This window comes from Leucopleurus acutus (assembly GCF_964270905.1).
Source record: "Leucopleurus acutus genome assembly, chromosome: 7".
In the NCBI taxonomy this organism is placed as follows: Eukaryota; Metazoa; Chordata; class Mammalia; order Artiodactyla; family Delphinidae; genus Leucopleurus; species Leucopleurus acutus.
Genome location: NC_139150.1, coordinates 105,097,673 through 105,123,985, shown reverse-complemented (window position 1 = coordinate 105,123,985; position 26,313 = coordinate 105,097,673). Strand labels below are relative to the sequence as shown.

At 35.7% G+C, this 26,313-nt stretch overlaps 1 protein-coding gene across 1 annotated transcript; it reads left to right on the top strand.

The window, feature by feature from the left end:
• Nucleotides 1-1,241: 1,241 nt before the first annotated feature.
• PBK (PDZ binding kinase) lies at nt 1,242-25,718 on the top strand (the record flags this gene model as incomplete). The annotated part of the gene is made up of 7 exons (XM_082843405.1): nt 1,242-1,320; nt 6,254-6,347; nt 10,749-10,891; nt 11,582-11,751; nt 14,100-14,229; nt 24,709-24,885; nt 25,519-25,718. Exons 1-7 carry the CDS (start codon nt 1,263-1,265, stop codon nt 25,716-25,718), a joined length of 972 nt encoding a protein of 323 aa, XP_082699531.1. The 5' UTR covers nt 1,242-1,262.
• Between the last annotated feature and the right edge of the window lie 595 nt (nt 25,719-26,313).

Below are 26,313 nucleotides of genomic sequence, written 5' to 3'. Positions count from 1 at the left end.
AAGGCAGTAAGATTTCCAGGACACCATTCTTGCCGGGCTTATTTGCATCCTGCTTTTCTGGCCCCTTCTCAGGCTACTTTGTTTGTTTTTCATTTCTCAAGTTGAGATTCCTCAGAGCTCTCAGTTTTCTATCTATACGTACTTCCTAGGTGATTTTATCCAGTCTCTTGGCTTTAATACCATATACATGCTGATATCCCACAAATACACATCTTCCGCTTGGAACAGTTTGCTTTATAGTAAATCTAATATGGAATGTAGCTTTTTTAAAAAAGAAAAATGAATCTAAATTTTTTAATAAAAAGGATTTTTTAAAGAAATATGTTACAGAAGAAATAAAAAGCTTGGATTAACTTGCTTGTGTATGCAGTATGTACACTTTATTTTCAAAAACAATTTAAAAATAATTATTAAGATACAATTCACATATCATAAAATTCACTCTTTGAAAGTGTACAATTCAGTGGTTTTTGGAATAGAATTGAATATATTAAACCACTACCTAATTTTAGAACATTTTCGTCACCCCAAAAAAGAAAGCACACATCCACTAGCAGTCACTCCACATTCTCTCTTCCCCTCAGCCCATAGCAACTACTAATTTATCTTCTGTCTATGGAGTTGCCTTTTCTGGACATTTTGTATAAAAGCAATCATATATGTGGCCTCTTGTGTCTGGCTTCTTTCACTTAGCATAATGTTTTCAAGTTTCTTTCATGTTGTAGTTTATATTAGTACTACAGTCCTTTTTATGACTGAATAATATTCCATATTAGACTATGTACTCTGTTGAATAATATTCTGTTGTGTGTATTGTATGCCACATTTTGTTTATCCATTCAACATCTGATAGCTATTTCTGTTTCCTCTTTCTGGCTATTGTGAATGCTGCTGCTTACATAGCCAATCTCTTAAAAGGATATAAAAGACCTGTTAATAACTACCCCCAGGAAGTGTGGGAGGGTACTAGGTGATTTTTTTTTTAACCGTGTGCATATATTATTTTTTAACTAAAACAAAAAACCCACTATCAGTAATAGCATGACCTTGGGTATGTAATTGTACTTCTCTGGGTTTCAGTTTTCTAATTGTAAATAAAATCAGACTAAATATTTGTCATGGTCTTTTTCAGTTCTCAAATTTTATGTAAATGAGTGATAGTATTACAGGAATTTTTTCTTCATGAATGAAAGATGTATTCTTTATAACTAAAGTGTAACTTTCTCTTTATTTTCATCATAGGACCTTGAGTGATTATTACAATGGAAGAAACCAATAATTTCAAGACACCAAGCAGATTATCTGAAAAAAAGAAATCTGGTAAGATATAAACCTTTCTTCTTTGTTATTGCTATCAGAAATATCTTTGTATTATTATAGTTTGATCCTTTAATTATTATCTATCACACATGAACAATTTTAGCGTAAGTCATCTTTATAATGTTGATCTTAAGAAATAAGACTTCTTTTATAGGCCAGAGTTTGGTCATCTATGAGTTAATTTTATTGACATTCTAACAGATTTGTAGGTTCTCCCTGGTGAAGAACCAACTTAACTTGGACCATTAAGGAACTGCTTTACCTTTCCACCTCTCACACACGGAAAGGTATTTTCCAAGGCAATTCAATGGACAAAGGGTAATCTTTTCAATAAATAAAAACAATTGGATATCCGTATGCAAATCAACCCTTAGCTCACATAATATGCAAAAATGGCCAAAATTATAAAATTTCTAGAAGATAACATAGGAGAAAATGTTTTGTGCTTAGTATATAGATTTTTGTATATTGACTTTGTGTCCTGCAACCATACTAAACTCACTTATTCTATTAGCTTTTTTGTAGATTGCTTGGGATATTGTACATAGGTGGTAATGTAGATGAATAAAGACAGTTTTACTTTTTTTTCCCCGTCTGTGTTACTTTATTTCTCTTTTCTTTCCTTACGGCACTGGCTCCAGTATATATCTGAATAAAGAGGTATGAGAAGACATACTTGCCTTGTTCCTAATGAAGTATTTATGTTAGATGTAGGTTTTTCCAAGATGCCCTTAATCAGGTTGAGGAATTTTCCTTTTATTCCTGGTTATTATCATGAATGGGTATTGAACTTTGTCAAGTGCTTTTTCAGTATCTGTTAAGATAAAGTTTTCCTTTTTAAACTGTTCTTGTGGTAAATTATGTTAATTTTTAAATCTCAAACCAACCTTTCATTCCTGGGGTAAAGCCAATACATTGGCCATAATGTATTGCTTGATTCAGTTTGCTAATATTTTCTATGTTCATGAGAGATATTGACTGTATGGAGTGTCTGTCTAGTTTTGGTATCAGGGCATTTTGTATTCATAAAGTAAGATGGGAAGTGTTTCCTTCTTTTTCTTGAAGAGTATTTGTAGAAATGACGGTATTTCTTAACTGGTAGAATTTACCAGGAAAACCATGTGGGCCTGGAGTTTTCTTAGTTTAAAATATTAGAGGGCTTCCCTGGTGGCGCAGTGGTTGAGAGTCCGCCTGCCAATGCAGGGGACGCGGGTTCGTGCCCCGGTCCGGGAGGATCCCACGTGCCGCGGAGCGGCTGGGCCCATGGGCCATGGCCGCTGAGCCTGCGCGTCCGGAGCCTGTGCTCTGCAACGGGAGAGGCCACAGCAGTGAGAGGCCCGCTTACCACAAAAAAAAAAAAAAAAAATATTAGAAAAATTTTAACTGTGACTTCACAGTTAATAGATATAGGGCTCTACAGGTTATCTATTTCTTCCTATGTAAGCCCTGTTAGTGTTTTTTCAAGGAGTTTGTCTGTTCTAAGTTGTCAAAGTTACTGGCATAAAGTTATTTGTGATATACTCTTATCGCCCTTCTAATGTTGGTAGGATTTGTAGTGCTATCGCTTTTTTCATTTCTGGTACTGGTATTTTATATTTTCTTTCTTTCTTTCTTGATCAGTCTGACTAGAGGTTTATCTATCTTGGTGGATGTTTCATGCACTTGAAAAGATATTTTCTGCTGTTGTTGGGTGCAGTGTTCCATAAGTGTCAGTTAGGTCAAGCCGGTTGACTTGTTTATGTTGTTTTGTTCAAATCTTCTGTATCCTTACTGATTTTTCTGTTTACTTATTCTATTACTGAGAGAGGAGTGTCTCCAGCTACAATTGTGGATGTGTCTTTTTTCCAGTCCTATCAGTTGTTGCTTTACGTATTTTGAAACTTGTTATTAGGTACCATATACGTTTAGGATGGTTATTGTTGTACCCTGTTCATAGTCCACTTTATGTGGTATCAATAGAGCCACCCAGTTTTATTTTGTTTAGTGTTTTGATGGTATATGTTTTCCAACCTTTTACTTTTAACATTTATATCTTTATATGTAAAGTGAATTTATTATAGACAGCATGTAGTTATGTGTTGTTTTGTTTTTATCCATTCTGACAACTTCTGTCTTTAATTGGAATGTTTAGGCACTAGTGACATGTGGCAATTTAAATTTAGGTTCAAATGAAATAAAATTAAATTACAAATTTAGTTCCTCAGTTTTGCTAGCCACATTTCAAGTGCTCAGTAACCACATGTGACTAGTGGCTCCCTTCCTGGACAACACAGATATAGAACATTTTCATCAAGACAGAAAGTTCTATTGGACAACACTGTTCAGACCATTTACATTTAATGTAATTCTGTATGGTTGGATTTAAACCTACTATTTTGTTCTTGTCTCATAGCTCCCTGATGATTTCTTTATTTTTTTCCTAATCTTTTTCTCAGTGCTTCATTTTTGGTAGTTTCTGTTGCTTCATCTTAAAATTTAGTTACTTTTCCTTCTGCTTCTCTAAGGTGGTGTTCTTATTCATTGTATTTTTCATTCCTTGAAGTTCCATTTGGATCTTTTTTTACATCTTTTTCTTTCCTTGTTATGCTCACATTTTCCTTTACGTTATTGAGCAATTTTGGAGATTATATCTTAAGGTTCTTATCTGCTAATTCTACATGACTGCCATTTTGTGGCATGTTTCTGTTGGTTTATTTTTCTCCTGAGATGGGCCATGGTTTCTTGCTTCTTTCATGCCTGGTAATATTTTATGGCTGCTGGACATTTAATATTGTTGAGTGCTGGATTTTGTTATTCCTTTGAAGGGTGTGTGGTTTTGTTATGGTCCAGTTAGGTCACCTGCACATTAGCTTGTTTCTTTTGAGGCTTGCTTGTAAGCTTTGTTCTAAACTTTTTCCATGGGCTAAAATGTAGCTGTACCACTAAGAGTGACTCTTTAGAGGACTTCACTCAATACTCTGTGAGAGTTACCGTGCTCTGGCTGATGGTAATTGAACTATTCCTAGACCTGTATAATCTCTGGTAATTGTTTAACCTATTGCTTGCTTTTGGTGCTTTCCTCAGCTTTGGGGGTTTCTGTCCATTCTATGTGCAGGAAAGTACTTAGCCAAACGCTCAAAGAGAGACCTCTTTTCAGATCTCTGGAGCTTTTTCTCCCACTTTTTGGCTCCCTCTTTAGTTCTCTATCCCACAAATTCTAGCTACTTAAATCTTGTTGATCTCTAATCTCCATCTCCTCAATTTGACAAGGCCTCCGCTGTGTTTCTTTGCACTGCAGCCTGGAAACTACCTTTAAGCAGTAAGTTAGGTCAATGATAGGACTCACCTCATTTGCTTCTCTTCTCTCAGAGTTTACAGTCCTGCTCTGCCAGTTGTCAAGTATCTGAAAACCATTATATCTTGTCAAACTTTCTAGTTGTTCATGGCAAGATAGCAATTCTGGGAGCAGTTAATTGTTCATTAACAAAAGTAGGAATCCTCTATCTCATCTTTTTTAATGACTGTATAATACTCTGTAATATAGATATACTATAATTATGACTCTAATGATGAATACTTAGGCTTTTTTGTCTTTTTGCAACCACAAAAGCACATACTGATATTCACATGTATATGCATGCATATATGATAGTAAATAGTTTAGGCTCTGTGGGCCACATAGGAACCCTATTGTTATATTCTTCTTTTTTTTATGATTTTTGCCTGAATCAGTCATTACTATGATGGCTGAAAAATGATATTAAAAAGTTTATTTTGTTGTCCTCAAAATCTGCTGAACTCTGGATCCAGGCTAAGTCAGTAGGGCTGCGTGGTGCCTTACATCTGTTGTTGCTTCCTGAAGTCCTGTTTACCGTCTCCGAAAGGCTCAGCTTCTGGAGAAGCTGGAGGTGTGTTTAGAAGGGTATGTTCCCAGGAAGAGAGAGAGATTTGGAGTCCAGACTGATGACAATCAAGTACACTGAATCTGTCTCTCTGTTTCCCCTGTTCTGGCTCCAGAGAAATAAGACAGTCACTAGTGAGATTGGTGCCATTCTGTGTAGTTACTTTCTATACTTCGAATTTTCTCAACTCAGAGATCTTGTCCCGGGTTTTGTCTTTGTTCTAAGGCCTCCTCAATTTCTCGTTTTCTCTGGACATGGAATCTAGATCTTCGATTTTGAAACCAGAATTGAACTCTTGACTCTAGAACCCTGGTTTCTTTAGCAAGTTGCTCTCTGGAATCAATCCCACGATAACGGTGGTCCATAAATGCCTTGATGAGGGTGTGTAATTGAGAGGAGTATGGCTGATATGACACTGTCTGTCTTTTCTACTTTGAATCTTCTTTCAGGGTGATCTTGGCTTGATTCTAAGTCCTACTCAGGTTCTGATCTTTTCTGGAATCAGTTCCTAGCTCTTCGATTCTGAAACCAAATCTGTATTGTAGACTCTTCAGTGTTATTAAAGGCAAGTCTTCGTTTGGTAGCATAACCTGGATAAGTTTTTTGGTTGAAAGCATTGATGAGGATTTTCAGTTGATCTTCTGTGGATTTGGTGCAGCTGTGTCTACACTTCGTTGCCATGGTGCTGTTTGGAGAGTTGTCTTGGGCCACGTTGGAAGAGAGTCATGAAGTCTAAGGATTTGACCAAGAGACCTTCTTTATCTATTTTTTAACAAGGCTTTTAAAATGTAAAAATCGATTCTTAGCTTGTGGGCCATACAAAAACAGGCCGTTTACTGACCCCTGCTTTAGTGTTACTGTCAGGTCGAGCTCTAAAAGTAGACTTGGTCAAAGGGTATCCATTTAAAATTAGGATAGATAGTGTCAAATTGCTTTCCAAGACTTTGCCAGTTAATACTCTTTAAGAATAATGTATTGAGAATGGTAGGATGCATCTGTAGACGTCTTTTCAAATACTAATTTTATCTTTTATTTCTCTTTCTGACGTTTAGCATCGTGTTTAACTCCATGCATAAATATTCCTGCCTCTCCGTTTATGCAGAAGCTTGGCTTTGGTACTGGGGTAAATGTCTACCTCATGAAAAGGTGAGTATAAGATTTCAGATGAGTGTTTTTACATGGAACCATAGTTCCACTGTACTTGGAGACAAAAAGGAATATGAAAATTCAAATATTTAGATTTGGGGTATGTTCATAACTTTGCTGGAGCTCTGCCTGGTATACTTTTCTCCTAGCTTCCTCCTGATGGATTATTAAAGGAGAAGTAATTTACCTTGTAATTTTTCCTTGGCTTGTTTAAGAAGGGAAGAGGACAGAGGAGAGGGGTTCCTGTGTGTTACCAGTGTTGGGGGATATCAGTGATTATTAATCCCTTCTGTCTGGAGAGTTGCCTTCTCAAGATATTCTCTTCTAAAGAAGTAAAAGTTTTTTATTTCTTATGTCATCATTGTTAAGTAAGAAGGACAAATATGTGATTTTAAAGTAGGAAGATCGTATTAAAAGAAAAATGAAATAGAATAGGGGCTAATAGCTAATAATATTACACATGACAACAAACACATTTTATTAAAACTTGTTTGTTTTTTCATTACTCTGTACCTATTTTCATGTTTATTAAGTGGCAGACAATTAAGCCATTATGTATTGCTTAATGTGTTCTCGGAATCAGCCTGACTAGTCCAACCCAGCAGGTCATTAGCTTCTCTAGGTTTATATTGTTTCCAAATAGAAATACTGTAATAAAAAGCTAATGAATTGAGAATAGCATAGCAGTTATATATAAGTGGGTATTCTTGAAGCATTTTTGCAGTTTAAACACCCCCTTTGTGTGTTTGTATGCTACAAGTTTTGTGAACTTTCCTTTTTTAATGTCTAAAACGCTTGTCTAAGTTATTTTGAAAGAAAAAATTTCTCACAGGTTCATGGCTAGTCTCATTTTTCTCCCTTTTAAAAAATATTTTTAAAAAGTGAAGTGTGTTGTTAACAAAGTTATACTGTATGTGACTTAATTAGGAAGCTTCAGGTGACTGATTGAAAACAGCAGTTCCTGCCTGAGCCTCCCAGTCTTCAGGGTGGCGCTGTTAGCTTGGGATGTTCCTTTACCGGTAGCCTAGAGATTTCCTTTGCTTCTCTGGTGAACTGGATCCTCTGTTTTTCTGTATCTCATGTCTTAGTATTTCTTGGTTTACATCTCATTTTGGTTGAGGACATTTGGTAGCGCCCCATGAAAAGATGCACAGAAGATACATTTTTGAGAATTTGCATTTCTAAAAACGTTCTCATTTTACCCTCATACTTGAATGGCCTTTTTTGTTTTTCTGGGTTATAATTCTCATTCAGAAGTACTTTTCCTCCAGAAGTTTGAGGACATTGTTCAGGTGTTGCTGTTGAGAATTCTGAAGCCCTTCTGACTACTGATTCTTTTTATGTATCTGTTCTATGTTATCTGTTCCTCCCACTGTAATTTCACAATGACATGCATGGATGTGGGCCTCTTGGAAACTGAAAATTCCTGTTCTTAAATTTTTGAGAAATTATTTTTTTAAATTACTTTGCGGATCATTTTACCCTTTTTTTTTTTTTTTTAGTTAATTAATTAATGGCTGCGTTGGGTCTTCATTGCTGCGTGCAGGCTTTCTCTAGTTGCGGCGAGCGGGGGCCTCTTATTGCGGTGGCTTCTCGTTGTGGAGCATGGGCTCTAGGCACGCGGGCTTCAGTAGTTGTGGCACGTGGGCTCAGTATGTGGAGCGCAGGCTCAGTAGTTGTGGCTCACAGGCTCTAAAGCGCAGGCTCAGTAGTTGTGGCCATGGGCTCAGTTGCTCCGCAGCATGTGGGATCTTCCCAGACCAGGGCTTGAACCCGCATCTCCTGCACCGGCAGGCGGATTCTTAACCACTGCGCCTCTAGGGAAGTCCCATCACCCCTGTTTTTCTGTTCTCTGTCTTGGAACTCCTATTATGGATGTTGGATTTACTGGACTGATCTCTAATCTACCTTTATTTTATTTAGTTTTTTGGTCTGTTTTTCTATTTTCTTTCTCTTTTTGTTCTGTTTTCTGGGAGATTTCCCCAACTTCATCTTCTGATACTTCCATTGAGTTTTTCATTTTTGTCTATCTTGTTTTTAATTAATTATCTGAAAGTTTTCCTGTTTAAGATGGCATCCTTAGTCTTGTGGGGATGCTAGACATGTTGTATATCTTGATCTGGATGTTGATAACACAGGTATATACACGGGTGAAAACTCACTGAGCATTTAGGGTGCATTCGGTCGTGAATTACTCTGTTCCTGTATGGTTCACAGGTTCTCAACTATGTCAGTCAACCTTAGGCTAAAGACCCTCTGCTTTTTCCCCTTTCAAAGCCAGTCTTCCATCTTCAGAAGCTGGGGGATAGAGGATGGGCAGCTGCCTGCTGATACAGAATCGAGGATCGTATCTAGGAATGCACCTGCTTTTAAAACAACTTTCAAGAAGTTCATTGGGCCTGTTAAAGTCAGTTACTTTCAACTGCTTTTCAAGCTTCCAAGACTTTGTTGCTGTTGTCTCCTCTTCATTATTTCCATCCTTGTCATTCGGTGTATGTCTTAAAGTATTCATTTGTTTTTATTTTAGAGGTGCCTGAGAGGGATCAAAATTATATGTGTATGTTCAGGCTATCATTTCAATTCAGAAGTCTACATTTTTTACTGTCAAATTTGCATTGCTAGATAAAACCTAACATAGTTGTGATGTGTTATTATTTTTTAATAAATGGATAGATTCATTTTACTATTTGTTTAGAATATTTGCATCTCTGATATAAGTAAAATTAGCTTGTGATTTTTCCTTTTCCTTTCCTTTTTCCTTGTGATTTTCCTTGTCCCTGTTTGATTTTTTTATTAAGGTTATATTAGACTCATAGTCCTTTTTCATTCTATTCCCTGGAACAGTTTGTATGGGATTGAATAATGTGTTCCTTTAAAACTTAGTAAACTCACCTATAAAATTATCTAGGTTTTGTGTTTCTTGAGGGAAAATTTTAAACTCTTGGTTACATTTTTTCTTTTATCAGTTTTCTTAGATTTTTTAAACAAATCTGTCTATTTTGTCTTTTAAATATATTGGCCTTAAAAGTTTTAGTATTTATTCACATATATTTTTTAATCTCTGCTGAACATGTCCCCATTTTTGTTTGCAGTATTATTTGTGTCTCCTTTTGTTTTTTTCTTTGTGCAGTCTCAACAGAAATTTGCCTGTTTTATTAGTATTTTAGTGAACCAGCTTTTAACTTGGGAGAGTTTTATTCAGATTTTGTAAATACATTCTTGTCATTCTGTAGGTTAGGATATGTTATGGAGAAGGTGAAGATGGACTTGCTCACTGAATTCTAAATAATCGAGAGCTATGGGGTACCCCTTGAAACTTGAAAAATATATTTTTCATATTAAAATGAGATGGAAGAGGTATCCCCAAATGCTATTGTTATCTAAAACTGGAGGTTTAAGAATAATTTAGATAGACTTATGCATGATAGATATATATGAGTTAAGAAATCTAGCGATCCTTTGAATACATGTTTTTTGATTTTAAACAGAGGTCCTGCAATCATAGAGCTGTGCTCATGAGGTAGTACAGAGCTAAATGGGCTCTTGGTTCAATCTGTTGTTTTACCTTCTTATGGTTGAACTTTTAATCTTTAACTTTTGAGGCTCTGACTAGCTTTTGTGCCCGTATGCTGCATACATTTTGTCCTTTGTAATTTGCCGTACTCATAAACGCCTGCCTTACCAGGTGAACAAACCTTTCCCTGACTTCGTTTTACCTGTTTGTTTATTTAGGCCTCGAAACATTTATACCTTAAATATTCTTCAAGCAGCTGAATCTTCCTAGAAAATAGAAATTTACATTTTTTCTTATTTTTATGTTTATTATTATCTCCCTAAACACATGTATATGGTGAGAGGTATATAAGATGAATTGCTAAGTCTGTTAGAGGCACAATATTTGTTGGTGAAGAACAGTCTGTTATTCTTTGCATGGTTATATATGAGCCAAATGTATATCTTCTTTAGATTGTTTCTTAGATATTAGTTTTTATTACTTTAACATTCTGTACCTCATATTTGGTACATATAGTTAAATGCTTTTTGAGTAGTTGGTAGTCTGACATGCTTGAATGAAAAAATTAGAAAATACTATAGTAATTTTGAAGTTTAAAATTTATAACATTTCATCTTTTTCCTTTTAGTTTTCTCTTTTTAACCCTTCCCTTCCAGTAATAGATATCAGACTTCTCTTGTAATCAATAGATTTATCAGATATAAGTACCCAATTAAAGAGGATGTATAACAGAAGTGTTGATAGTCTAAAATATTTTAACTATTTTTTTAAAAAAAACAACAAATTATTATTAAGTCCTTTTCAAAGTTTGGAAGTTCTTATTAGTCATTTGAAATGTATTATGGTTATTAATCTTTCTGTACATTTTTGATTAATTATTTTTTAAGATCTCCAAGAGGTTTGTCTCATTCTCCTTGGGCTGTGAAAAAGATTAATCCTAGATGTAATGATGATTATCAGAGTATGTATCAAAAGAGACTAACTGATGAAGCTAAGATTTTGAAAAGCCTTAATCATCCAAACATTATAGGTAAGTTTAGATTTATTTGGTAACAGTATCTGGTATAGTATTCTGTTTATCCAGAGATGGTTTATATAATATCTTAACTGGTTTCACTAATAAAAATGAAGAGGGTAGTGATGGAGTTTGGCAAGAATCAAATTAATGTGAACATTCTAAAATAAAAATTAGTGGGAATTCCCTGGAGGTCCAGTGGTTAGGACCCTGTGCTTCCACTGCAGGGGGCACCGGTTCAATCCCTGGTTGGGGAACTAAAATCCTGCAAGCCGTACGGCTTGGCCAAAAAAAAAAAAAAAAAAAAAAAAAATTAGTATATGTTTTTAGATGCTTAAGTAGATATTTAAAACTTCATGGGAGTACATATAGTCATTTATGGTGCTGGTACTATGGAGAATTCAGGAATGTAATATATTCATTTACATAATTTCCTTATTTTAATTTTTAATGTAAGTAGGGCTGGTGAAACCATTATATTTAGGAAGGCATTGAGTATTAAAAAATATCTCAATTTGTGATACTATTGGCAAACACTGAAGGCATTTTAAATTAGATCTACTGAATGAGTTTTGTAAATAATAGCTATTTCATTTTATATTTGACAGTGTTAATCCAGATCTGTATTCGGTCACATTACTGTAAAAAACTTAAATACTGTTGTTCTTCCCTATTCCAGTAACAAAATGTCGTGTTTTCTTTAAGGTTACCGTGCCTTCACTAAAGCTAGCGATGGTAGTCTATGTCTTGCTATGGAATACGGAGGTGAAAAATCTCTGAATGACTTAATAGAAGAACGAAATAGAGATAGCCGAGATCCTTTTCCAGCAGCCATAATTTTAAAAGTTGCTTTGAATATGGCAAGAGGGTTAAAGGTAACTATGCTATTATATATATATATATTTTTTAAGATTTATTTATTATCTATTTATTTTTGGCTGCGTCAGGTCTTAGTTGTGGCACACGAGATCTTTTTTGAGGCATGCGGGATCTTTCATTGCAGCGGGTGGCCTTCTCTCTAGTTGTGGCATGTGGGTTTTCTCTTCTCTAGTTGTGGCCTGTGAGCTCCAGGGCACGTGGGCTCTGTAGGTTGTGGCATGCGGGCTTTCTAGTTGAGGCGTGAGCTCAGTAGCTGTGGCGTGCTGACCTAGTTGCCCCGCAGCATGTGAGATCTTAGTTCCCTGACCAGGGATTGAACCTGCGTCCCCTGCATTGTAAGGTGGATTCTTCACCACTGGATGACCAGGGGAATCCCATGCTATTATATTTCAAATTACTTTTGTGGGACCTGAAGAAACTAAATATTATATTTATTTATTATTTAAAATGTTGTGTTTAATTTCTGCTGTACATCAAAGTGACTCAGTTATACTTATATATTCCTTTTCATTATGGTTTATCATAGGATATTGAATATAGTTCCCTGTGCTATACCGTAGAACCTTGTTATTTATCCATCCTATATATAATAGTTTGCATCTGCTAATCCCAAACTCCCAATCCTTCCCTCCCCTACCCAGCCTCCCCCTTGGCAACCACAAGTCTGCTGTCTATATTTGTGAGTCTGTGTCTACTTTGTAAATAAGTTCATTTGTGTAATATTTTAGATTCCACATATAAGTGATAATCATATGGTATTTGTCTTTCTCTTTCTGACTTACCTAGTATGATAATCTCTAGGTCCATCCATGTTGCTACAAATGGCATTATTTCATTCTTTTTAATGGCTGAGTAATATTCCTGTGTGTGTGTGTGTGTGTGTGTGTATACGTATACACATCTTCTTTATCCATTCATCTGTCGATGAACAGATACTAATATACCTAATTACAAGGTGGAATTTTTTTCCCAAAGAGGGAGTTGCTTTAAGTTAAAGTCTTTATAGAATCTCTCACACTGAAGAGTGCACTGTTTATTTATTTTGATCAGCAAAGTATTGTTAGAGGCCTTCACACCTTCACATAGCCTTAAATAACCCGTCAGGAAGTTTTGCTTATAGAGATTGCATATTAGATTTAGTTAAATGGACTAATATATTTTAAACAAATTTAGTCATCATTCCAGGGGGTGTACTCTAACCCTCTGTTGCTATAAACAAGCCTTTCAAAGATTTTTTTGTGGGATACTAAGTTTTGGACATGGTGAATATACATCTATAGGTCAAGTGAAAAAAGTGCTCTCAATGTTATGCAAACAAATTATTGCGCCTTTGAGTAGACATACTGTAAGAAATAAGTAAGAGATAAAAAGAATTCTGTATCCTAAATAACTTAAGTAATTATGGCTCCAGAAAATTGTTGGATGACTCAGAAAACAGATTATGTAATGATACTGATGTCAGAGTTGCATGTTAAGAATTCAAATAAAGTTGTTTCATGAAATGTGAAACTGGAAAAAGGCAATATTTCTAAATATATATTTTAATATGTGTATAGAAAAACTGATTTTAAATAGGTAGGATGAACTAAATTAATAATTTGAATTATTTAATAAATAATTATTTTAAATGTGTATAATGGAATTAATAAATTACATTATAAATATATTTGAGCATATTCAATTTATGGTCAGCAACATTTAAATTAAGCACAGTAAGTGTTCCAAGTTAAATACCAAGAATTGTTTCTGCATCAGTTTCAGGCCCAGCTCACAGTAGATGCCCAAATGCTGATGAATGAAAAAATAACAGTTTTGCGGGACGTTTTTGATTATGGATGAATATCATCACTTGTCAATTCTAAGAAAGAGTTAATGTGTAAAACAAAATATAGTCTTAGATTACGTTACTCCTTCATCTTCTGCTTGTGAATTATTTGTAGCATTATCTCAACAATTTGTTTGAGGAAACCCTGTGTCATTGTGAAGATTACAAAATTATTTCTAAAAATTACTAGCCTCAAGTAAATTGTAGTATATTGTGAAATCTGCAGTAGCATCTTTGATGTAAAAGTATGTGAGGTGGGTTTGAAAATTAAAAGTTAGCTTATCTATAAATAGACATCAGTTTCCAAAGAATCTTTCAGATTTCTGGTCAGTATAGCAGACCAAGACAGCTTGGGATGGTCCCTTCTCTAGCTTCGAATAATTTGAAATGATGGACAGATATAAGCCTGTAGGTTAGGATGGGCATTCAAGTTGTTATTTTTGTTTGAGAGTTATCATCATATTTTTTTAATTAGTTTGTATTTTTTGCTCAGATGTGTTAAATTTTCCACTATTTTAGTATTTGCACCAAGACAAGAAACTGCTTCATGGAGATATAAAGTCTTCAAATGTTGTTATTAAAGGTGATTTTGAAACAGTTAAAATCTGTGATGTAGGAGTCTCTCTACCATTGGATGAAAATATGACCGGTAAGTAGAATTCTAATTTTTTTAAAATAAATTTATTTATTTATTTTTATTTTTGGCTGTGTTGGGTCTTTGTTGCTGCATGTGGGCTTTCTCTAGTTGCGGCGAGCAGGGGCTATTCTTCGTTGTGGTGTGCAGGCTTCTCATTGCGGTGGCTTCTCTTGTTGCGGAGCATAGGCTCTAGGTGCGGGGGCTTCAGTAGTTGTGGTGCAGGGGCTCTGTTGCTCTGCGGCATGTGGGATCTTCCCAGAGCAGGGTTCGAACCCACGTCCCCTGCGTTGGCAGGTGGATTCCTAACCGCTGTGCCACCAGGGAAGTACCAAGAATTCTGATTTTTAAAATTGCTTTTATACAGTATTTAAATTTCTAATTTTTACATATTTAAAAAGGTAATAAGTTCACATTCTTCAAAAATCAAAAACTATGAATAAAAAGTGTACAATAAAAATATCCCTTCTTTTATGTCTCTCTTCTACTCAGCCTCTAGCCCCCTTTCTTGCCACACACACAATATAAATTATTGGTTTCTCATTAGTATATATTTTAATTGAAGCTGTGGGGAGCTATTTCTAACCTGGATTGGGATTTTTAAGTGGTAAAAGATCTGGGAATAGAAAACAAAATTTTTATAAGGTTTTGTAAAGGAATTCATTTAGCATCAGCATAGTGACAAGATTTGGGAAACTACTAGAAGAAACTGGAGTGGGAGTAGGAAAGAAAAGTGCTAATTAAGGCCTGTCTTCTGCTTTTTGCCCCTTGGCTCACCGCACCTCATTCTTCCCTCTTTATTGTGAATACTGACCATTCTCTTCTCAGGGAATTTAAGATATGTTCTTTCTTTCTTTTTTTTTTAATACCTTCTTTGAATATTGTTTTCCATTATGGTTTATCATAGGATATTGAATATAGTTCCCTGTGCTATACAGGAGGACCTTGTTGTTTATCCATCCTCTATATAAAAGCTTACATCTGCTAACCCCAACCTCCCACTCCATCCCTCTCCCAGGCCCCTCCCCCTTGGCAACCACTAGTCTGTTCTCTATGTCCATGATTCTGTTTCATAGATAGGTTCATTTGTCTCATTTTAGATTCCACATATAAGTGATATCATATGATATTTGTCTTTCTCTTTCTGACTTACTTCACTTAGTATGATAATCTCTAGTTGCATCCATGTTGCTGCAAATGACATTATTTCATTCTTTTTCATGACTGAGTAGTATTCCATTGTATATATGTACCACATCTTCTTTATCCATTCATCTGTTGATGGACATTTAGGTTGTTTCCATGTCTTGGCTATTGTGAATAGTGCTGCTGTGAACATAGGGGTGCATGTATCTTTTTGAATTATAGTTTTGTCTGGATATATGCCCAGAAGTGGGATTACTGGATCCTAATGATAATTCTATTTTTAGTTTTCTGAGGAACTACCATACTGTTTTCCACAGTGGCTGCACCAACTTACATTCCCACCAACAGTGTAGGAGGATTCCATTTTCTCCACACCCTTTCCAGCGTTTATTTGTACACTTTTTAATGATGGCCATTCTGACCAACGTGAGGTGGTACCTCATTGCAGTTTTGATTTGCATTTCTCTAATAATTACTGATGTTGAGCATATTTTCATGTATCTATTGGCCATCTGTATTTCTTCTTTGGAGTAATGTCTATTTAGGTCTTCTGCCCATTTTTCTATTGAGTTGTTTGTTTTATTGTTGTTGAGTTGTATGAGCTGTTTGTATATTTTGGAAATTAATCCCTTGTCATTCACATTGTTTGCAAATATTTTCTCCCATTCTGTAGGTTGTCTTTTTGTTTTGTTTATGGTTTCCTTTGCTGTACAAAAGCTTGTAAGTTTGATTAGGTCCCATTTATTTATTATTATTATTATTTTATTATTATTTTTTGCGGTACTTAGGCCTCTCCCATTGTGGAGAACAGGCTCCGGACGCGCAGGCTCAGCGGCCATGGCTCATGGGCCCAGCCGCTCCGCGGCATGTGGGATCTTCCTGGACTGGGGCACGGACCCGTGTCCCCTGCATCGGCAGGCGGACTCTCAACCACTGCGCCACCAGGGAAGCCCCGGTCCCAATTTATTTTTGTTTTTATTTCTGTTGCCTTGGGAGACTGACCTAAGAAAACATTGGTGCGATTTATGTCATAGAATGTCTTGCCTATGATCTCTTCTAGGAGTTTTATGGTGTCTTGTCTTATGTTTAAGTCTTTTTTTTTTTTTTTTTCTGTACGCGGGCCTCTCACTGTTGTGGCCTCTCCCGTTGCGGAGCACAGGCTCCGGACGCGCAGGCTCAGCGGCCACGGCTCACGGGCCCAGCCGCTCCGCGGCACGTGGGATCTTCCCGGACCGGGGCACGAACCCGCGTCCTCTGCATCGGCAGGCGGACTCTCAACCACTGCGCCACCAGGGAAGCCCATGTTTAAGTCTTTAAGTCATTTTGAGTTTATATTTGTGAATGGTGAGTGGGTGTGACAGGGTGCAGCTGTACAGCTTCCCCAATACCACTTGCTGAAGAGACTGTAGGGAATCTAAGATATGTTCTTGTTGAGAAACAAAAACAAAAAAGCAAAAGCCTTAAAGAGAAAGCCTCTGCTTTCAACATATTATTTAATAAATAATATTTAAATTTACCTCTTTATATAAATATAAGGTAGAGGGAAGGCTAATGATACTGTTTCGAACTTATGTACATCTTAATTTCTAGTTAAAGTCTACAAGTTGAATTGAAGGGAAAAGCCAAGATAAGTCGATTGACTTTATAATGATGTCTGTAATCATTAATAAAGATAGAACTGGCATGAACCCTTAGGCTAAATAACTGGTACAAGGTTGAAACTTCAGCAAATAAAAGGAGAAATTGTCAAAAAGAATAAAAGTAAGATTTTTTAGCATAATTTTCTCAATCCTTAATAGATCTAATAGACAAAACTAAGATGTAAAATATCTGAGTAAATAATAAGTTCAATCTCTATGCATTAGAATATTTATCAAAATTGACCATATGCTAGTTAAGTTACAAAAGAAAATCTCAGATTACAAAAAGTAGAAATAGACTAAAGGTTAACATTCATTATCCTCAGTGCTATAAATATAGAAATTGGTAGTACGGTTGGAAACAAAAATTCAGGAATTTAATATAATTGTATATAGTTCTTGGCCAAAAGAAGTGAAATTCCAGTTACACGCTATTTAGAAAATAATGAGAATGTAAGAACAAATCAAAACCTATTTGATATGGTCAAAAGTACTCAAAGGAAAACATTTTCATTATTTAACCTTTATGAAATTGAGTATTCAACTGAAATCAGGAAAAAAAATGAAGCCCTAAAAGAAAGGAGAAATTAATGAATGAGAAAATCTATAAATTCTATAATATCCCAATATGATCTATGTTATTTTAGAACATTTCAAAGAGAATGTAAAATTTATCCTTGAGGATACATGTTCAAACACAGCCAGGAAAATTCTGTGAAAAGTGTTAGTAGGAATTTTCCTGACCAGATGTTAAGTATTATAAAGCTATAGTAATTAAAGCCGTGATACTCATGCCAAACTAGGCAGAAAATTTTAACATAAGAGTCAAGAGATAGTTCCCAAATATATAAAATTTGTTATATGATAAAGGTGACATTTTTGTATTAGTGAGAAAGAGATAGTTGAGTCAGTAAATGATGGTGTCTGGTCATTTTAGAGAAAGTTGTTTTCTATCCTCACACTCTAATCCCTGTAGATCAAAGATTTAAAAAAAAAAGTAGCAGAAAAAATTGTTGGTAAATATTTCCTTAATGTTGGGCTTAAGAAGGACACCAGAGGTAGACACCATATTTTTTTAAAAAGTCATGACTACTGAAAATTCTTTGAAAAATTTCTGTATGTTAGTATGAGCAACAGTATAGATTAATATACTCTCATACACTACGTAGAAGTTGCAATTGGTGTATCATTCATGTTAAGATAAGTTTTGCTATGGTAACATAGACCCTCAAAAACCTCAGTGCCTTAAACCAAGGCTTATTATTCAAGCTACATGTCCATTAGGGCTGTGTTCCATGTCATTCGCATGTTAGGACCTAAGCTGCTAGGACATCCACTATATGGAATACTGCCATCGTTGTGTGGAAGGTAAAAAAAACTCTAGAGCTGCACTGTCCACTACAGTAGCCACTAGCTATGTATGGCTGTTTAAATTAATTAATATTTAAAATTTTAAAAAATTCATTTTCTCAGCCACTTTAGGCACGTTTCAGGTACTCAGTAGCTATGTGTGGTTAGTGGCTGCCATATTGGACAGTGCAGATACAGAACATTTTTATCATCACAGAAAGTTCTGTTGGACAGTGCCACCCTAGAAAGTCTTGCACTAACAATTAAATGCTCCAGCTTAGAAATGACACAAGTCACTTCTTTCACAAGTCACTGGCTGGAACTAGTCAAATGGCTTCACCCAGCCATGACAGGCCAGAAAGTGTGGTCCTTCTGTGTGTCAAGAAGGTGGTCCTTCTGTGCGTGTAGAAAGTGGAGAGCATGAACTGCTTGACGTACAGCACTAGTAACTACCACAGTGGTGTAGCCTTTTCAGAGGGCAGTTGGAAATATGTATTTCTCTAAAAAACAAAACCCTTAAAAATGTTTATGCCCTTCGATCCTGTAATTTCATTTCCAAGAACACATTCCAAAGAAATAATTGGGCAGTGCAGGTATTTTTTTTTTTACAATAACCTGGTATATTAATTTCTGGAAAAGTCAAAAGCTAGAACTAGGCTTATAGAAGAAATAGAGTTGGAACAGAAGAATCAAAACCCATGCAACCTTGAAAACAAAGCAATACCCAAAATAGTAACAATCCTAGTAAAAATACTAACACCTTAGATCTTCACTAGCACCCAGTATCATTCAGTGTTGTGTAGCCACGAACCCTGGGTTTGTGCTTCCTTGAAGGTAAACATGAGGGTGTTTATTTTCAATAGATACTTTTCATTAAAATTAAAAATTTGATCTGGCTTTTTCTATAAAAATTTATCATATCATTTACATGTGGAATCTAAACAGTAAACTAGTGAATATCACAAAAAAAGAAACAGACTTACAGATATAGAGAACAAACCAGTGGTTACCAGTGGGGAGAAGGAAGGGAGGAGAGGCAAGATAAGGGTAGGGAATTAAGAGGTACAGACTACTATGTATGAAATAAATAAGCTACAAGAATATGTTGTACACATAGGAAGTATAGCCAATATTTTATAGTAACTATAAATGGAATATAACCTTTAAATATTGTGAATCACTATGTTGTGTACCTGAAATTTATATAATATCGTACATCAACTATACCTCAATAAAAAATTATAATAATAACAAAAAAGTATTTATAAGCTTGGGGGAAATGTCTTGGCAGCTCTTTTACCTGCACTCTCAGCTTCACCAGATAGTTTATAGTGTTATAGTCAGCACAGCAGTTCTTAAAGCAGTGCTCTGAGGGAAGGCGTTTCTGCGGGCTAAGGCTTTTTCTTTGTGAGGAAGTTTACTCCTAATCACTTAAAAGATAACATTAACATACTGGGGAAAACAAATCACATAATTAATCTTTTTTACTAGTTGTGTATGAGCTAATTTGTGTTAGAAAAATACACATTGTACCAGAACAGATTTTGCAAGAATGTAAGAGAATGTCCATCAAAAAGGAAGGGATGGTGTTATTTATTGTACCACCATACAATAGAATACCATATATCCATTAAAATTATATAGGTTTATATTCGTTGGCATGGAAATATATCTAAATATGTTAAATGAGATGAACAGATGATAAAATAGCACCTAAAGTATGTATTTACATACACATTAAGAGAAGTTTAAAAAATACTAAATTTTTTAAAGTTTTGTGTTTTAATAGGTAACATAGTCACATATTTCACAACTATAATATACACAGGGTATTTTGTAAAAAGCCCAAATCTTAACAGTGGTAAATTCCAGGTTGATTATTTATTTAGCAAATATTTTTAATACTAAGTACAGTCAGGCGTTGTGCTAGGAACTATAAATGTAGAGGAAAAAAGGATAGACACAGTCCTTACCCTTTTGGGGCTCATAATCTAGATGGAAAGCAGTCCTTGAATAACTAATACTAAAGTATAATGACCATTATGATGTAAGGAATTTTGTAAACATGACAGTGCCACAACTCAGCCTAGATGTTGAGAAAGGCCTCCCTAAATAATTAATGTTTAAGCTGAGAGTTGAAGGATGAGTAGAACCTCCAGTTTCATCAGTTTTCAATTTGTGTCCGTGAGAACTGAAAAAGGTAATGTCCGCTTAAACTCTTTGAAAGTAATAAAGGGCAATAAAATATTTAAGTTGTTTTTTTGTTGACAAGAAGGAATGACTGAACCATTGACTTAAGATCTCATCAAACTTTTGTCAGAAAAATTTATCTTCACAGAGAAGTAAACTTAATTAGTAACATATGTGGGAGAGCCACTTCTATTATGTTTAAAGTCTAAGCACAGACTTGGAGAAATGTATTAAGTGGACGTATAGGAAGTACACTTGTGGTTGGCTGGAGTCTCCAATTGGAACTGGTACATTAGACCCAGACTTCTAGAAAGCTACTCTTTAGCATGGCGGATCCCTGTAGGAATTTGACCTATTTAGAATGGGGTATGAATCCTTCCTTATTGCCACAGTGTCACTGCCCATGTGGACCATGTCTGTAGACTCTTTACCCTGTCATGCATTCCATTAGGGCCTCTTAGATGTGAGGTGATATGGGGGAAAACTTCAAGCAGCTTATACAGGACATGACTGCCTTCCAAACTTTATCTCCTAAAGCTGGGTTAAGTGAAAAGGCTGTCACAGACACATATTTTGTTCTGGCCACCCAATGCTGGGTACTGTTCTAGTCTGGCATCATTGTTCTCACTTCATCTTCAGATAGAGCCCACTTACTTCTTAGGCAGATTTCCTCAAAATGCTGAATGAATGAATGAGTGCTTGTTGACTGGAATCTTCAATTTCCTGACTTCTGTATCTTCATTTCTTCCTTCTTGGTCTGCCCCTTTAGTTATCTAAATGTTAGTTTCCTTCTTTCTCCCCTTTCTTTGTAAATTTCTTGAGACCCTCAAGGCAGACTTTCCTTTAGCTCTGAAGATAAGCTTCTTTCATTAAACAGGCTTCCTGTGTTTTTTTTCTACTTCCTGTCTGAAAGTGAATTATATTAATTCAGTTTGTTTTCACTCTAACCTTATTTGTGAGGAAATGGAGATTATAGCAATCAAGTACTGAAAAACTCCATTTTTAGTACAATATACTCTGAAGTGAATGTTCTGTTTGTAAGTGTTTGAGTTTATCCTAGTCATAGCAGAAGTAAAGATTTTTAAATATGAAAAGGAACATGTATAAAATTATGGAAGAAATTATAGAGTATCTTTGTTGACTACAATGGAATTAAGTTAGAAACCAGTAACAATAAGATGTCTAGGAAAACCCCAAGTATTTGGAAATTCAAATAACCTATGTGTCAAAGAAAATGACAAGGGAAATTAGAAAATATTTTGAATTGAATAAAAAGGAAAGCAGTACATATCAAAATGTGTGAGGTATAGCTAAAGCAGGGCTGAGAGGGAACTTTGTAGCTGTGTACGTGATTATAGTAGAAGAAAGAAGGGATCTGAATGAATAATTTATGTTCCATCTTAAGCTAGAAAAAGAAGAGCAAAACAGGTCCACAGTACGTCAAAGGAAAGAAATAATATATGAGCAGAAATCAATGAAATAAAAAATAAACACGAGAAAATATTAATAAGGCCAAAAGCTGGTTCTCTGAAAGACAATAAAATTGACAGATCCTTAGCTGGATTGCTCAAGAAAAAACACAAATCTCCAACATCAGAAATGAAAGAAAGGTTATCACTACAGATCCTGCACACATTTAAAGATTAATAGGCCATTACAGACAACTTTATGCCAACAAGTTTGACAACTTAAATGAAGAGAACAATTTCCTTGAGAAATACAATTTACCAAAATTGGTATAGGAAGTAATAGGAAGTCCAAGTAGCCCTATATCTGTTAAACCTTCCCCCAGAGAAAGCCCAACACCCAGATGTTTTCACTGCTGATTTCTGTCAAACATTCAAGGAAGAAATGACACCGATTTTACATAAATTATTCAGAAAATAGAGGAGTAGGGACCACTGACCAATTTGTTCTGAGGCCAGCATAACTCTGATACCAAAACCTGACAAATACTCATGAAAAAAGAAAATCACCAACTCACAAACATAGGTGCAAAAATCCTTGACAAAATATTAGCAAATTGAATCTAACAGTATATAAAAAGGATAGTACATCTGACCAACAAGAGTTTATCCCAGGAAAGGAAAGTTATTTTAATATTCAGAAGTTTATGCTAGCCACCATATTAACAAACTTGAAAACTGTTTTGAGATTTGTAAACATCTCGATTGAAGCAGAAAAAGCATTTAACAAAGTCCAACTTCCGTTCATGATAAAAATTGCTAACTAGACATAGAAGGGAACTTAGCCTCAGAAAGGGTATCTAACAGAAAAACCTACGGGCAGCATTGTACTTACAGAACAAGGCTTATGTGCCTGCCTTTCACCAGTGTTAAACACTGTCATATGGTCCTACCATTAAAATAAGGCAAGAAAAAAGTAAAAGGCATCAAGATTGAGGAAGAAATGAAATTGTTCATATTTTACAGTGATATGATAGGTAGAAAAACTCAAGGAATCTACAGAATAACTACTACAACCAATAAATGAAGTTAGCTATTATATTTCTATATATTCAAAATAAATAATGAAAAAAAGAAAAATTTAAGATTTCTATTTACAAGTATAGCTGTCCTCCAGTATCCACAGGTTTGCTTTCCAGTTTCAGTTACCTGCAGTCTGAAAATATTAAATAGAAAATTCCAGAAATAAATCATAAGTTTTAAATTGCTCGCTGTTCTGAGTAACGTGATGAAATCCTGCCATCCCACCTGGGAAGTGAATCATCCCTTTGTCCAGCATATCCTGCCCGTTAGTCACTCTGTAGCCATCTCGGTTATCAGATGACTGTTGCCAGTATGGCAGTACTCGAGTTCAAGTGAACCTTATTTTACTTAATAATGGCCCCAAAGTGAGAGAGTAGTGATGCTGGCAATTCAGATATGCCAAAGAGAAGCCATAAAGTGCTTCTTTTAAGTGAAAAGGTGAAAGTTCTCGACTTAATAAAGAAAGAAAAAAAAATCATATGCCGAGGTTGCTGAGATCTACAGTAAGGACGAATCTTCTGTCCTTGAAATTGTGAAGAAGGAAAAAGAAATTTATACTTCTTTTGCTGTTACGCCTCAAACTGCAAAAGTTATGGCCATAGTGTGTGATAAGTGCATAGTTAAGAAGAAAAAGGCATCAAATTTGTACAATAAGATAATTTTGAGACAGAAGGAGAGACCACATTCACATAACTTTTATGACAGTTTATTGTTATAATTGTTCTATTTTATTATGTTGTTGTTAATCTCTTACAGTGCCTAATTTATGAATTAAACTTTATCATAGGTGTGTATGTATAGGAAAAAAAATAGTATATATATGGTTCAGTACTATCCATAGTTTTCAGGCATCCACTGGGGATCTTGGAATGTATCCCCCAGGTATAAGGGGAGACTGCTATACCAAAAAGATAAAATATTCAAGAATAAATTTTGCAAAAAAGTCCAAGACCTCTTTATTGAACACCATAAAGCTTCACTGAAAGAATTAAACAAGATGTTAAGTAAATGGAGACGTCATGATTGTGGATTGACAGACACAATACTGGTTAGATGTTAATTCTTCCCAAACTGATCTAGAGATTTGGTCCAATCCCAATCAGAATTCTAGTTGGCCTTTTCATTGAAATTGACAAGCTGACTCTAACATTTAAATGGAAATGTGAGTGGACCTATGTCCTTCCTGGGCAGAGAAGCTTTAAGAGCCACTATGTGATTCCACTCTCCCTTTTCCCTGATTTAGCAATCATAGAAGCAAAGAAGTGGTAATTCTCTCAGCTGAAAGACAGCATAGTTTGAAAAATGAAGAAACTGAGGCACAGAGCTTGTGATCTGTGAGCTTGTGATCTGTGCTTGCACATGTCTTTGAACCCAGGCAAGGCAATCTGGCTCCAGAGTCTGTACCTCCAGACATCCACAATCTATGTTCCTACCCCTCTCTAAGAGAATTGCTGTTTCTCTACACCCTTGCCAACTGACTAGCTTTATGAATATTTAACAATCTGATAGGGGAAGACTCTTTTTACAAGGTTAAGTGTATTTTTCATGTTTACTGGCTATATTTATTAACCTTTAAAAACCTGTTAAATTTGCTCATTGTTCTTTGGGTTGTTTGCCTTTCTTAGTGGTGTCTGGTGCTAGCCCTTATGACCATCTTGCCTGTATTTTACTTCTTTCAGTGACTGACCCTGAGGCCTGTTACATTGGCACTGAGCCTTGGAAACCTAAGGAAGCTCTGGAGGAGAATGGTATTATTACTGACAAGGCAGACATATTCGCCTTTGGCCTTACTCTATGGGAAATGATGACTTTATCTATTCCACACATTAGTCTTCCAGATGATGATGATGATGAAGGTATAACCGCATATTTTTAATATAAATCCCAATCTCTTCAGTTTGAACTAAAGAACAGCTTATAAAATTATATTTTCTCTATTAAGTTAAAATTTAAAAGAGCAATTAGTTTGATTTAGTGGCACAAGATGTGGGTTATATTGATACTGATGATTAATTTGGTACCATCCTTGTTTAATCTCATACAAATGAGATGTAGAGTAAATGAGAATAAGGAGGTAAATTGAGAAAATCCAGAGGAGCAAAAAGTTACCTTAAAAACTCCAATTGCCTGAGAAAATGATTGGAAAGCTGCGGCAGTAAGAGGGTTGGGGTCAGTAGCCTTTAAATCCCTGACAGGGACGTCCCTGGATGTCCAGTGGTTAAGACTCTGTGCTTCCACTGCAGGGGGCACAGGTTAGATTCCTGGTCGGGGAACTAAGATCCCACGTGCCACGTGTGCGGCCAAAAAAAAAAATTCCCTGACAGTAGCTAATCTACACCATGGCAGGACAATTGAAGAGACTGCCTGTGTAAAATGAAAAGCATATTGGATGATGAATTCTTATTTCAGGAGAGTGAATTTGAGCAGTTGCTAAGCTTTTCCATGATTTAAAGTGATTTTGTTTCAATCTCCAACTCCTTCATGAGCAGATAAAACTTTTGATGAAAGTGACTTTGATGATGAAGCATACTATGCAGCTTTGGGAACTAGGCCACCTGTTAATATGGAAGAACTGGATGAATCGTACCAGAAAGCAATTGAGCTCTTCTCTGTATGCACTAATGAAGACCCTAAAGATCGTCCTTCTGCTGCGCACGTAGTTGACGCTTTGGAAATGGATGTCCTGTGATCACCTCATACACATGGCTACCGGAGCTTCAAGTATAGCTTGTGTGTATAGCTGTTCTGTTTACCATAATACATTTATATAGTTATTACGATGACCCATAATTATTAGACTTTTCAGAAGTGACCTATTTTAGGACCATAGATAGCACCTTTTTAACATTTGAACGACTATTTCTATTATAAAAGTGTTTCGTGTATGCTTATGCTAATAAGCATTTGAGATTATAGAGGGTTTTCTATAAAGTTTAAGAAACTAGCTACTCAAGTATTTGAACTTGTTTATACAGATTTAAAATAAAGTGCTGGCCTTCCCTGGTGGCGCAGTGGTTGAGAGTCCGCCTGCCGATGCAGGGGACGCGGGTTCGTGCCCCGGTCCGGGAAGATCCCACATGCTGCGGAGCGGCTGGGCCCGTGAGCCATGGCCGCTGAGCCTGCGCGTCAGGAGCCTGTGCTCCGCAACGGGAGAGGCCACAACAGTGAGAGGCCCACGTACCACAAAAAAAATAAATAAATAAAAAATAAAAAAATAAAGTGCTGTAAACTCTAACATTAATTTGGATTGAGTGACTATTACTTTTATTAATGATCTTTCTCAG